Genomic DNA, 14,363 nt, shown 5'->3' with positions numbered 1-14,363 from the left:
GTTCTACAAAACCATAAAAGCCCTAGTTAATGTTTTAGTTTAACGAGTAATTAAATTATAAAAAATTGTAAGATTTATAATTTTCTTTATATAATATAGAGTAATTTATAGCAAATTGCATATAGAATACAAAATTAAAATAAATAAATAATAATAATAATTAAAAGCAGCCGTTTTAAATTTGATCGCCAAAGAAAACTTTCTTCCTCTTCTCATTTTTCTACACCAATTTCAAGAAATCTAATCTTCCTCAAAGATGTTGAAATCGGCTATTTTCGGCCGGAAGAAAACCAGCGCCGCCGCCACGACGGCGTTCGGCGAGTTCTACAACAACTGGATATCCACCCTGACCACCACCCTCCTCCCCCAGCTCCGCCGCTCCCTCTCATCAACTTCCGTCTCCCCCTCCCTCCTCTCCACACAGGTCGAAGGCATGCACCACCACTTCCAGTCCTACTATGCCGCCCTCGACCAGGCCGCCGCCGCCGACGCCGCCCACTGCCTCTACCCCGAGTGGCGGAACTCCCTCGAGAGGCCCTTCCTCTGGCTGGGCGACTTCCACCCTTACCTCTTCACCAACCTCCTCCGATCATTTCTTGACGATCAAGATTCATCCGAAGAGGAAGACGACAACGACGACTACAACTGCAGCAGCGCCGCCGCCGTGAAGGCGGCGCTTGAGAAGCCGTGGCACGTGGCGGTTGCGTGGAGGAGCCCGTCCAAGGATCTGACGTCCAAGGTGGACCAGATCGAGTGCGGGCTGCGGCTCATGGTGCCGGCGCTGGCGGCGCGTCTGCGCCACGCGCAGGCGAGGTTCGTGAAGAGGGTGGGGTCGGAGTGGGGGGTCAACTCCGGCGCGAAGGCGGCGGTTGAGGAGGCGTTGGCGGCGGAGATGGATGAACTTGTGGGGGTGGTGGTGGACGCCAACAGGCTGAGGAGGAGCGTGCTAGCCGATGTCCTGACGGCGACGAGTGTTTATCAGGCGGCGGTGTTTCTTGAGGCGGTCGCCGGATTCTTCGCCGGATTCCGGGATGAGAAATTGCTGAAAGAATTTAACGACTGCGGGAAGAATATCGATTGATTCATCGGTGAATTGTCTGTATCTTTTATTTTTGGTCTTCTTGAAATTAGGGCACTGATTGGATTTTAATTATGCCCTAATTAGTTTGTAATTAGGTGCTAATATTCTTCTTTTGATTTCGAATTTATGAAATAGATTGGAGATTAGATCAATTATCAATTTCGTATTTTTTTAATTTTGCCCTCATATTTTCGTCTTTAATTTGTATCTAATTAGTATCATTGGTTAGTCACCTTCGGTGTTTTTGCTCGGTTATTGAAATGCTACACCCGTTGAAATACAACGGTAATTATTAACCGTTAATGTCGTGAAATAACTTACCAATAAATACACGTACTATAGATGTATTATGTGATTATATGCAGATCAATGGTCAATCATCATTCGATGTATTTTATCGGGTGTAGCATCAAATAAACTATTTTTTTCCTCCCATCTTTTCATTCAAGAATCAAGATTTTAATGAGAAAAGAAAAAATTAAAACCAAAAAATCCACCCAATCTTGCTCCCTCATTTCATTTAATACATTAAAAATACTACGACGACATTATAATCATTAAATAGGGTAAATTACAAAGACCCCTGATGTATGGTCAAATTACAAAAACACCCCTCTTGTTTGGATAATTACAACCACCCCTCAACTCCTCAAATTTAGTGGAATTTTCGAGATTATATGGAATATTATCACTTTTGTACCCGCTTTATCCCATTCAAACTCTACATTATGAAGCAAGATGATCATAATATGTGATTTTTAGCTTGTATATATCAGTTTGTGGTGTATCGAAAACTATATTTTTACACAAAACGAGTACAAACTAGAGCACATTTCACGGAATCTAGATGATTATGTTGAATTTGGCACCATAAGGGTGGAGGTGTAAGAAAAAATCATAGTTGAGGGGGTAGATGTAATTATCCAAACAAGAGGGTTTTTCTTTTGTAATTTGACCATACCTCATGGAGGTGTTTGTAATTTACCCTTAAAAATAAAATAATAAGTTTGATAGATTTGGAGCAAAATATATGGTGAGGTAAAATTTTGAATTTTAAAGTTGAAAATCTGTTATTTCATCTGCTATTCCATTATCTGAGCCTCGTTAAATGCGGATCTAGTTATTTTTTGTGCCCCGTTTAAGTGGAAGTAATCATTATTTGTGTCTAAGGGGTGTCTGCCAAAGCTTATTTAAAACTAGAAGTAAGTAATGGGAATTAAGAGGGCGTTTGGCTAAGCTTATTTTAAACAGCTGATAAGCTCTTACGTCTGATAAGATGTTTTAAGAGCTGATAAGCTGTTACATCTTATTTTTAGGATTAATTTTTAGAGTGTTTGGATAATGGGCTTATTTCCTATTTTTACTCATTAAAAGATCTTAAATAAAAAGGTGGGGTAGAGGTACTTATTTAAAAAGATCTTATTTGCTCTCCAACAGGATTTTTTTCTAAAAATTTACCAAACACTTTGGAAAAGCTTATAAGCTCTAAAACATCTTATAAGCTCCTTTTAACATCTTATAAGCTTAGCCAAACACCCTCTAAGTTGGGAATAAGTGCTTATTTTGTAAAAGTTACCTGTGTCTGTCTGTAAATTAGTTGGAATTCAACTAAAATAGAAATAAAAAAAGCCACATGGATGCTTTTAAAATTATAGCTTCTTAAAACAACTTATTTAAAAAAAAAACAAAAGCAAAAACTTATTTGCACACCTAAACGCTCATAAGCCATTTCTAAAAGTTTTTACAAACACCGCCTAAACCATGTACAACTACGACTATAGTTGTTACATGTTTTTTTTCCAATTTAGTTGTCGTACCTCGCAGCTCCCTGGACACGATTTTCGCGATATTTTACGTTTTTTATTTTCTTTTATTTTTCATGAAGAGCACATAATTTTTTTTTTCTTACTGCACTCATAAGAGAGTTTTAGTGGGTTATCCTAAAGACCTAAAACTTAACTTGTATTTGAGTCTTATCCAAAATACTTAAAACCCTAATAAGTCATTAAGTTCAAGTGCTTAATTAGGTTAATTAGGGTCCATTTAATTCCAGATGAAGTTAAAGCCCAGCCCACCTGCTGTTCTTTACATGGATCATTCACTAATCACAATTAGGACCATACATGGATCTTTCTTTTGGTAACTACAATTTATTTAAACTTTTTTATTTTCTTAATCTTGGGGGTGACAACCCCCTCCCCCATTAGGGACCGCAATTGCATATTAGTGTCACAAGTAGGAAAAATGTATTTTTACTACAACACAAATACATAGCGTGAGATACCAAATTCGTGATACAAATTTGTTCGCTAAGATTTTACTATGAATTATCTTCCTATAGCGAATACGGGCGTGACAAAAGTTTTGCTATAGTAAACTGCCAAATTCGCAGTAGTAAAATGTACATTTTCTAACGACTTTTTAATGTAGCAAAAAGATTCGTAGTAAAAACCAAATTTTCTGCTAGTGTATGTTTTGGTATATACGACATATTTTTTTTTTTTTGGAGTAAACGTCATTGAGTATAGCATACATTTGACACGAGTCAATATCCCCTCTGTCCCATGTTATTTGTCTTTTTAGAGAGCTTTTTATTGTCCCAAATTATTTGTCATTTTAGATTTCCAATGAAACATTAATTGTATTATTTTCAATTTTACCATTTATCACTCCTAATTAATTAGTTGTAAAACAGTTAATGTGATATTTCAATGATTTTCATTTTTTGATTTTCTTAATATGTGCGCAACGACTCAAACCGTTATTTTAAGAGTATCATTGACATTGACATTAATTGTTTACAACTAATTAATTAGGAGTGACAAATAAATTGGAACAAAGAAAAACTCTCTAAACAATAAATATATGGGATCAGAGGGAGTAATAAAGAATAAAAAAACAAATTAGTGTGTGTAAGTACAATATCAGGAAGATATATAATTGACTGTATTAGTAACATGAAATATTAATATATATATATATATATATATATATATATATATATATATATATATATATATATATATATATATATTGAAGGTGTCGAAAGCTCGCACCCTCAAGAATTTCCCACCGGGGCTCCGATTATGAGTCCTCCGATAGAAATCCTACTGTATAAATAATGATCGGAATATTTATGAACGTTTTTATTACTCTCTTCTGTATTTTTGTGTGTTCGTGTCCTCGGAATGATTGTTACAAAGGTTTTTTATAGGCTAATTGTTTCCCGGCAATCAAGGGGACAGATTGCGTCCATTGCTCCCCCGCCTCCTATGGGTCTTGATCTTTGGGCCTTATATAGAAGATCTGATTTGACCCTCAGCCTTATTCTTATGCCAATCTCGCGCAATCCCCCTAACGTCCGCGACTCTCCCAGCCCTAATCATGAGAATTTCGATCGCCCATTAACTCGCTTGGGCCATCGCTCCGTTCTATTGGGCCTTGTTCGAGCGCATCGGGGAGAAAACTGCTAAAAGACATATGTTACCCTTTGGGCTTTAGTTATTACTAAGTTCGTCCGGCTTGGCCCAATCTCTCTGCGGGCTGCCCTTCTCGCTACTGGGCCCATTACAAATGGCTGGGTCGACAAACCGGGCCCTATCATCTAGTCCCCCCTATTCTCGAGTGAACCTAAGAATGGTTCGCTGGAGAATACGCTTGATGAGGGCGCGAGCTTTCCTTCACCCCGTTTTTATTCCTATAAACCTGCGCTCCTTCCCAATGCTTTGTCATTATTTCCCTGCGCCTTGAGTCCCGTACCCTTCGCACGTGGGAGACGTATCGTCTTTTTTTTTTTTTTTTTATAGCTGTCATCATCCAACCGTGACAAGACACCTGTTCCCAAACCTCTGCCCTTTTCAGCTACTCGGACCCCGTGTCTTAATCTCCGCCTTCTATCACCGTTCGATCCGACGGTCTTTTTTACGGAGTCGTTTCACCTTACCTATTCCTTCTCCTATATATACTTTCTCCTCCATTTCATCCGTTCCTTTTACAAACCTCATTATCTTACCTCGCCTTTTCATTACTCGCTCCCTTATTCCAGTTCGCTCAACGTGAAAAACAGCCTTGCGTGTTCTTTAGCCTCCTTTTCTTTCTGAGACATCAGGTACTTCTCCGCCCTTTGCCTCATTTTCTTTATTCTTTAATACGTCTGTAATTCTTGAATCGCTGTGTCATGGGTTTCGATCCTTCGTCGTCGTCCCTTCGTCCCTTTTCTTCCGCCGAGCGTACATTGCCCCTGAACGAGGGCCCTTCTTTAGTCCTAGGGTCATCTTCGTCTCCTAGTTCTTCCTCATCTGACTCTTCCTCTTCTTCCGGCACGCTTTCTGACACATCTCGCCCCCTTATAAACCTCGGGCCTCGGCCGGTGACTCAGAAAGTTAGAAGAAAGGCCAAATCAGGGGAAGTGGGAGTTTCAGAGAGCTCCCTCGTAACCCTTCGCCATATAGAATCGTTTATACGCGATGTGGGTCTTCCGTCGGGTTTTTCTATTGCGACTCCTCGTGAGGATGAGCGACCTTATTCTCCTCCTCCTAACAGCGTCACCTTCCATTTAGGCCAGTTCTACGCTGGCCTCGCTCTTCCCCTTCATCCGTTCTTCGTCGCAGTTTCTGAAAAGTATGGCATTCCTATCAACCAATTCCACCCCAATTCTATTCGCTTTATGTCGGTCTTCTACTGTGTATTGGCGTGGCAAAGAATAGAACCGACCGCTGATCGCTTGTTTGCTTGTTTTATTGCGAAGAAGTACTCCCCTTATATGTTTTACCTAGCCGCCCGTGCTGGTACCAAGTTTATGGACAAATACCCCAATAAGGTGCATTATTGGGATCGATATTACGTTTACATTTCCTCTTCTACCCCCTTTCCTTTCCCTACTCGAATGATCAATGAGACTCCTCCTTTTGACAAACCTCGCATGGATTCTACCTTGAGGACTTTCCTGGATCTAGTTCGCCCGGGTTGGTTTCATGTGGAGAAATTAACTCGGAATTCGCGCATCTTAACACATTTTGGCCTGAGATGGCTTAACTCGACCGCCACCCCTTATCACAACATAAGTATAGTCTTATTTTCCTTCTGTGCCTTTCATCAACGTGCATCCCTATGCTTTCTATTAACTCCGCTCTTCTTTTTGTTCGCAGGAATGGAGTTCAACAAACTCTTCTACAGCGAAGATAGTTCGTTTGATATCTTTCCTGAAGGCGAGACGGACCCGATGGTCCCTACTCATATTGGTGATCTGGCCCAACATTCTTCTTCGCAGCCGATGCTACCTGATAATGTTGACGTCGTCGCTGAGATGGACACTTCGGAGAAACACAAGAAGAAAGAGGTCCCGATGGGTTCCTCTTCGCGTAAGAGGGCTCGCGCTTCCTCTGATCATCAACCCCAAAACGTCATCGACTTGAGCTCGAGTGCGGGCCTTGGGGTGCAGGCGCAACTAGGCTTGACTCCCGTGAGGGAGGGTTTTAGCTTTGCTGAGTGCGAGGATGGTGCTGAGATTGGCAAGATATTCCGTGAACAGGCGACTCCTAGAGATCGCGAGTTATGGGGCAAAATGAGCCTGGATCATTGTTGGCCGAAAACCTACACGCAAGTGCACGTATCGTACAAGTAATATAGTGGACTAAAAGTCCGGATATCGAACCCACAGGGAATATTTAATTATCTAATCCTAGACGCTAAATTCTACCAATTATTATCAAGCCCACCCTACACAGTCGACTTTAGAGAGAATTAACTAAAATAAATTAAAAAGCAAATTAAAACGACAAAGCAAGAAAGCAAATTAAACACGAAGATTTATCAGAGTAAACGAGCCTAGGATTTTATTCTTCCCCCTATGTGATTATTATTCCCCCAATTCCTTCAATTATGCAAGCAATTAACCCGGATTATTAACCTGAGATGCTAAAATAATCATAACCCGCTTCCGCGTGTATTACGATTCTAATACTCTAGATTCAATTACTATATTCCTATGCAATTAATTCTAGAACACAGCGTTAAGCACAAATCTCAATAATGGCTACCTAAGATATTAACTATATTCATATGTTAATACCACAAAGGCTCTTCTACCACAGTTCTAATTATTAACCCGATCTTCCGATTCATGCGATTAACAATAACATAAAAGCACATAAGTTGATCAAGTTCATGCACTTAATAAAACAAGTAGAAGAAATAATCCGGAATTAAAACTTGCATAAAATCATAGAAAAGGGTTCATAAATCCCACATAGGGTTCCAAATAAAATCCTAGAAATAAAGACTTAGCTACTCGTGATTCTTATGATAAAGAAAATAAAATAAATAAATAAGAAAAACTATGCTTGAGTCTTCGTTGATCTTCGTTCCTCGCGATTTGTGGTGTAAAATTTCGTGCGTATGGTGTAGGGACTTGTTGCTTTTATAGGCTTTTCTTGATAAGGAAGTAGTAGAAACCTAATAGGAATCTATTTCCGCCACTTTCCTCCACCAGGATTTGTTCTTCGATTTTCGCCATGTTGGAGTCCGAATTTCAGAATGTTGCGTACATAAGAGTTGTAGCCCTTGAAATTAGCTTTCCAATGCCGCCAAAATCAGCTGATTTGGAGTTCGTATGAGAGAGATATGCTCGAAATAGTGGACACTGCCAAAGCTGTGGCGGGATTCCTTCTTCCAATTCGATTTATTTCCTTATTTGCAACTTTTTCCTTTCTTTTTGATCCTTTTTCCTTCATGGACACCTAATTCTCGTTTTCACCTATAAAACACAAAATCAATCAATTAAAAGCACAAATATAATTAAATCTAAACAAAAGATCCACGTAAAGTAAACGTATCGAGCGTAAAATTTACACTCAACACACCCCCAAACTTGAACTTTTGCTTGTCCTCAAGCAAAATCTACCAATAAGCAAATAACTCAACGATAACATCTCATCACATAGATCAATGATCAACTTCACGTTTTCAGAACTTGTAATTATAATGACAATTCTTAGGCATTCGCAAGCTCAAAATTCAACAACACTTAGTCACTCACCATTACCAAAAACCACAATTCATACAATTGCTTCAAGCATCCAATATTTGCAAATTAAAGATAGAAAGAATTTATACTTACATGCACATGCTTGACTCCAAATACTCACCAAATTATTCTACTCTACTAATATCGAACATTAAGCTATTGGGATCATTGGGGCTTTGTGGCTTTCAATTGATAGGCTCTTTGGTTCGAGGTAGGAAATATGGGTATATGTGGCTATTTTTCTTGAATTTAGGTGATTACGCCAAAATTTGAAAGATAGGCGTTTGAAACAATGAATTCACCTCTACGGACTTTAATAAACTCGATTCTCAAAAGTTCAAAAGTCTCCACTTTTGCTTTTGAGGCAAGGGATCGAGTTTTCAAAAATAATTCAACAACTAGTCCTTATTTCTCCCTTCTAGTCTCTTCTTCTTCTCTTTTTCTTTTTCTTTCTCTCTTTTATATATATATATATATATATATATATATATATATATATATATATATATATATATATATATATATATATATATATAGAAGCATATATATATTCATCTCTTTTTTTTTTCTTTTTCGGTTTTTTTTTTTCGAAGAAGAAGAAGAAGGACCTTATAAAAAATTTTCGACCGAACTCCAAGGGGTAATTTTCAAGAATCTCCACCTATTCTACCTTACACATTGGCTATAAGAACGAACACCTTTTCTCCGAGGCTCAAATCAAGGTTCTAAGGATAATTTCGATAAAAAGGTCAGCTTGAAAGGCTCAAACGGTTCAAAGAAGGCCCAAATCATATCCCAAATCACTCACTACTCAATACTTCGTATCATAAATTTCCTAAGGTGAGTTCTAAAACCGAACATAACATGATCTAGCACAAATTAATTCAAAATTTAAAATACAAAACATTCAACCAAAGCAATGCACAAAATGTGATTCCTAGCAATAATTCGCTTCTAAGTCCCGTTGAATCGAAAGCTAAACAAGCATCTAATCTTTATCACACAAAACAAGCAATCTAATCATTAAACATTGATCATCTCTCATCATCATAAATCATTGATGCATTCGACTCAAGCAATTTTTTTTTTTTTTTTTATTATTCCGGAAAAACGAGAAAAACAATAAAAACGAAAAAACGAGCAAAACAATAAAAACGACTAAAACCTAATGCATGCAAACTAAAACAAATAAGCACAAAATAACATGTTTTTCACCCCCAAACTTAAAATTTTCGTTGCCCTCAACGAAATTAGCACAAAGTTTAAGGATAAAAAACACCTGATTTAGTCGGAATCGTCGTCATCGGGGTATGAGAATTGGCGGGAAGGCAAAACGAATTTTTTTTTTTTTTTCTTCTGGTTGTGGGACGGGGGTCCCAAATTTACACCTATTTTTGGGACGGGGGTCCCACAGGCAGTGGTGCAATTTTTTTTTTTTTTTTTTTTTTTTTTTTCGGAATTACGACTCGACCCTCGATCACGTTTTCGACCCTGAAAAGTAAAATTAAAATATTAAATTAGAATGCATGCTTACGATATAAAAAAAAAAACGAAACGAAAAGTTAAAGAAAACTATGAAAAACGAAAAAAAAGCTCGGGTTGCCTCCCGAGAAGCGCTAAGTTTATAGTCTTCAGCCGGACGTTGCTTCTTTAATTTCAAGCAAAAGTGACCGAAGTCACTTGGCAATCTTCACTCGCTTCCCAATGCGGTTTGAGCCGGCTCCGTTTTACGTTGAACGTACGATTTGAATCTCTCTCCTTTATTTTGACCACCTCGTGAGGAAGAATTTCTTGGACAATACACGGCCGCGACCACTTTGATTTGCGCTTCCTTGGAAATAACCAAAGACGGGATTTGCACAATAACACCAATTGTCCTTTGTGCAATTCCTTTTTGATTTTCTCCTTACGACCACAATAGCTTGACTCATCCTTCTCTCGTGACTTGCTCGAGCCTTTAGTTGGCAACATCTTCCTTGCATTCTCATCGTCGTTAATACCTCGACTCGCATGACTTTCTCTCGGAGGAGTTGAAATTGAGTCCATGAAGTAAACTTGCTCTTTCCGATTTTCGTTTCCGCCATCATCTCCTGCACTCAAAGATGCTGGATCGCCGAGTTTTTGTGGAAGAGGCCGAGTAAGAATTGCACTAATTTGCTCCGTGAGTTGGATTATCTCGTTCCCTTGCAATTTCTTACTTTTCTTCACGAGGTCCTTGAGGAACTTCACCCACTTTGGCATCTTTTGAAGTGCTTCAATGAAAGGAATATTTATTCGAATTTCCTTCAACTTGTCCAAAAATCTTTGATATTCGGCATCGAGCTTCTTCTTTATAAACTTTTGAGGATAAGGAATTGGAGGGACTTGTGAAGGCACCGTCGATGGTGGCTCGTCATGAGATGATTCTTTTTCCTCATTTTTTTTCGGCTTCTCGATTACCGTGCTTCTCTTCTCTTTTCGTGGGGCTTCCTCCAATTGCTTACCGTTCTTCAAGGTGATTGCTTGGCATGTCTCGACCTCGATCTTTTTCGTTAGCAATCTTTGTGGATATGGGATTGGCTCGACCCATTCGGCTACAGTGACTTGCGGCTTGATTTGAATTTCTTCCCTTTTTTCGCTCTTGACATCGTTAGCTTGGCACGTCTCGAACTTTTGATTTCGAGGATCTTCCGTATTCGATGGCAATGCTCCCGGCGGGCGGTTCTCTTGCTTCAAAGCTAATTGAGCGAGTTGATTCTCCAAATTTCGCAACGAGGCTTGGGTAGCGGTCATGAATTGGGCCAATATCTCATCCGTGTTTGATTTTTGGGCCGGTGGATTGTTGCTTTGATAGCTTTGTTGAGGAGGGGCTTGATTTTGAAATTGACCTTGAGGTCTCTGATATCCTTGGCCTTGTTGATTTCCTCCATATTGCCCTTGTGATCTCCACCCTTGATTTTGGAATTGGCGAGGCGCGTTGTTGACGTAGTTGAACGACTCCACATCTTGTTGGCATTGGAGTGTGTAGTGATTTCCACCGCAAATTTCACAACATGGAGAATCAATTGCTTGGACTTGTTGTGGTGGACTTGCTTTGATGTGCTGTAGAAGGAGTTGATTTTGTTGAGCAATTTGGGTCACTTGAGCTTGAAGGGCCGTAATTGCATCTAACTCCAACACTCCGGGAACTTTCTTGGCTCCACTAACCGTCCTCTCGCTTGACTTGGCAAACCGATTTTGAGCAATTTGATCCAACATGATGAAAGCATCCGGTATCGATTGACTCATAAAATTACCTCCGGTTGAGGCATCTAAAACGGTTCGTGCATTCTCGTTGATCCCTTGGTAGAAGATGTGGATTTGCCGCCATTGTTCGACTCCATGTGTTGGACACTGCCTCAAAAGAGTTTTAAATCTCTCCCATGCCTCGTATAATTGCTCGCCTTGCTCTTGGACAAAATTATGAATTTCTCGTCGGATTCTCTCGTCCTTCTCGGGTGAGCTATAAACTTTCATGAAAAGGTTGAGAAGTTGAGGCCACGACGAGATAGAGTGGGGGGCTTGGGACATCAACCACTGGCGAGCTCTTCCTTGTAGGGAGTGCTTGAAGAGAATTAATTGAAGCGCCTCTTGGGAAACGCCGTTTTGACGGTGGGAATTACAGGTATCTAGAAAATTGACAATGTGAAGATGGGGATCTTCACCTGCCAACCCACTAAATAGCCCGTTATTTTGGAGCATCGTCAAAAGGCCTTGCTTGATCTCAAAATTGTGCGCCTCAATGGGTGGATATTGGATGCTCGGGCGGAATCCGTCATGAGTCGGGATTATGTAGTCTTGAAGTGCCCGTGGCCTAGCTGCTGGCTGTAATGGGAGTTGAGGGGGTGGGTCTTGGATTTGGTTTCCGTTGGCATTGAGTAAATTACCCGCTGCCCTGCGTTCTTCGTCGTCCTCCATTATATTGTTTGCGCGTTGAAGTCTCCTAGCGGCTCGAAAAGTGTGTTTGATTTCGGGATCAAACGGTTCTCTAGCAAGATCGAGTCTCCTGCGCATACAACGTACCTAAAACAAAAATAAAATAAAACACAAACTAAATGGGTGAATCGTGAAAATTGTTCAAATCTAGAGCTAGAATAAAATAAATAATTAAAATATTCCCCGGCAACGGCGCCAAAAACTTGTTGGCCGAAAACCTACACGCAAGTGCACGTATCGTACAAGTAATATAGTGGACTAAAAGTCCGGATATCGAACCCACAGGGAATATTTAATTATCTAATCCTAGACGCTAAATTCTACCAATTATTATCAAGCCCACCCTACACAGTCGACTTTAGAGAGAATTAACTAAAATAAATTAAAAAGCAAATTAAAACGACAAAGCAAGAAAGCAAATTAAACACGAAGATTTATCAGAGTAAACGAGCCTAGGATTTTATTCTCCCCCCTATGTGATTATTATTCCCCCAATTCCTTCAATTATGCAAGCAATTAACCCGGATTATTAACCTGAGATGCTAAAATAATCATAACCCGCTTCCGCGTGTATTACGATTCTAATACTCTAGATTCAATTACTATATTCCTATGCAATTAATTCTAGAACACAACGTTAAGCACAAATCTCAATAATGGCTACCTAAGATATTAACTATATTCCTATGTTAATACCACAAAGGCTCTTCTACCACAGTTCTAATTATTAACCCGATCTTCCGATTCATGCGATTAACAATAACATAAAAGCACATAAGTTGATCAAGTTCATGCACTTAATAAAACAAGTAGAAGAAATAATCCGGAATTAAAACTTGCATAAAATCATAGAAAAGGGTTCATAAATCCCACATAGGGTTCCAAATAAAATCCTAGAAATAAAGACTTAGCTACTCGTGATTCTTATGATAAAGAAAATAAAATAAATAAATAAGAAAAACTATGCTTGAGTCTTCGTTGATCTTCGTTCCTCGCGATTTGTGGTGTAAAATTTCGTGCGTATGGTGTAGGGACTTGTTGCTTTTATAGACTTTTCTTGATAAGGAAGTAGTAGAAACCTAATAGGAATCTATTTCCGCCACTTTCCTCCACCAGGATTTGTTCTTCGATTTTCGCCATGTTGGAGTCCGAATTTCAGAATGTTGCGTACATAAGAGTTGTAGCCCTTGAAATTAGCTTTCCAATGCCGCCAAAATCAGCTGATTTGGAGTTCGTATGAGAGAGATATGCTCGAAATAGTGGACACTGCCAAAGCTGTGGCGGGATTCCTTCTTCCAATTCGATTTATTTCCTTATTTGCAACTTTTTCCTTTCTTTTTGATCTTTTTTCCTTCATGGACACCTAATTCTCGTTTTCACCTATAAAACACAAAATCAATCAATTAAAAGCACAAATATAATTAAATCTAAACAAAAGATCCACGTAAAGTAAACGTATCGAGCGTAAAATTTACACTCAACAATCATCGCATTGATCGCTCCAACTACCATTTGGCCAAGGTATTTCCGCCGTTTCGTCATTTTCTTTTTCTTTGCCTTCGTTCCAATTCTTATTTATTGGCGAAATGTTATGTTCTCATAATTTCGGTTCATATACAGTTGCAGACGTTATGGGCCACCTGCCCTTCTCAGCGAAGCGATACCCTCCGCGAGGCGTATAACCGGTTGAAGAAAGATCGCAAGCAGCTGAATGACGAGAAACAGCTGGTGGAGAAGCGAAACGAGAGGTTGGAGGAAGATATGAGCAGTTTGCGCGTGGAGGTCGACTCGCTCAAGGATAAGATGGCTTTAATGGAGGAAGAGCACCAGCATACTCTGAGCCAACTGTCTGAAGCCATGGACAATAGCTCCCTGCGATATGAAGAAGGTCGCCGCGTGGGTCGGATGGAGTTCCTTCATACCCCTCTTGGAGAACAATTTAGGGATGAGTTCGTGAAGGCTTTTCTGGCGAGACTCTGGAAATCCATGCTTTTCTTCCGAAGGGCCCTTCCTGTCTCCAAATTTTTCTGGTCCGAGGGGATTCGGGTTGCACAAACAGAGATTGATGCTGCGGGGTTTTCGCTAAAGCTAGATGAAAAGGAAATGTCTAAAAAGGCCAGCCAGAACATTCCTGGTTGGGGAGGAGATCCTTCCGAGCCTGCGAACTTAGCCTGGTGGACGCCAATTTTTTCGTCCGTTGCGAACCGGATATGCCCTCGTCCCTCCGAACAGGCTGGTCCCTCAACGACGGCAGTTTTTGAAGAGGATGCTCTGGGAGATGCCGTTGATGCTTATAATCCTGCT

At 39.8% G+C, this 14,363-nt stretch overlaps 1 protein-coding gene across 1 annotated transcript; it reads left to right on the top strand.

Annotated features, from left to right (window-relative positions):
* Positions 1-152: 152 nt before the first annotated feature.
* INP1 (transcription factor) lies at positions 153-1,254 on the top strand. Its single transcript, XM_012990426.2, has one exon. It carries the CDS (start codon positions 257-259, stop codon positions 1,079-1,081), a length of 825 nt encoding a protein of 274 aa, XP_012845880.2. The 5' UTR covers positions 153-256; the 3' UTR covers positions 1,082-1,254.
* The last annotated feature ends 13,109 nt before the right edge of the window (positions 1,255-14,363 follow it).

Source organism: Erythranthe guttata, chromosome 1 (genome assembly GCF_056151865.1).
Source record: "Erythranthe guttata isolate IM_541 chromosome 1, IM_541, whole genome shotgun sequence".
Lineage (NCBI taxonomy): Eukaryota > Viridiplantae > Streptophyta > Magnoliopsida > Lamiales > Phrymaceae > Erythranthe > Erythranthe guttata.
The sequence above is the reverse complement of the archived record's forward strand: the minus strand, read 5'-3'. Positions and strand labels throughout refer to the sequence as shown.

What these genes read in the sequence shown, in the direction of transcription:
- INP1 (XM_012990426.2), top strand. Translation starts at nt 257, where the DNA reads ATGTTGAAATCGGCTATTTTCGGCCGGAAGAAAACCAGCGCCGCCGCC.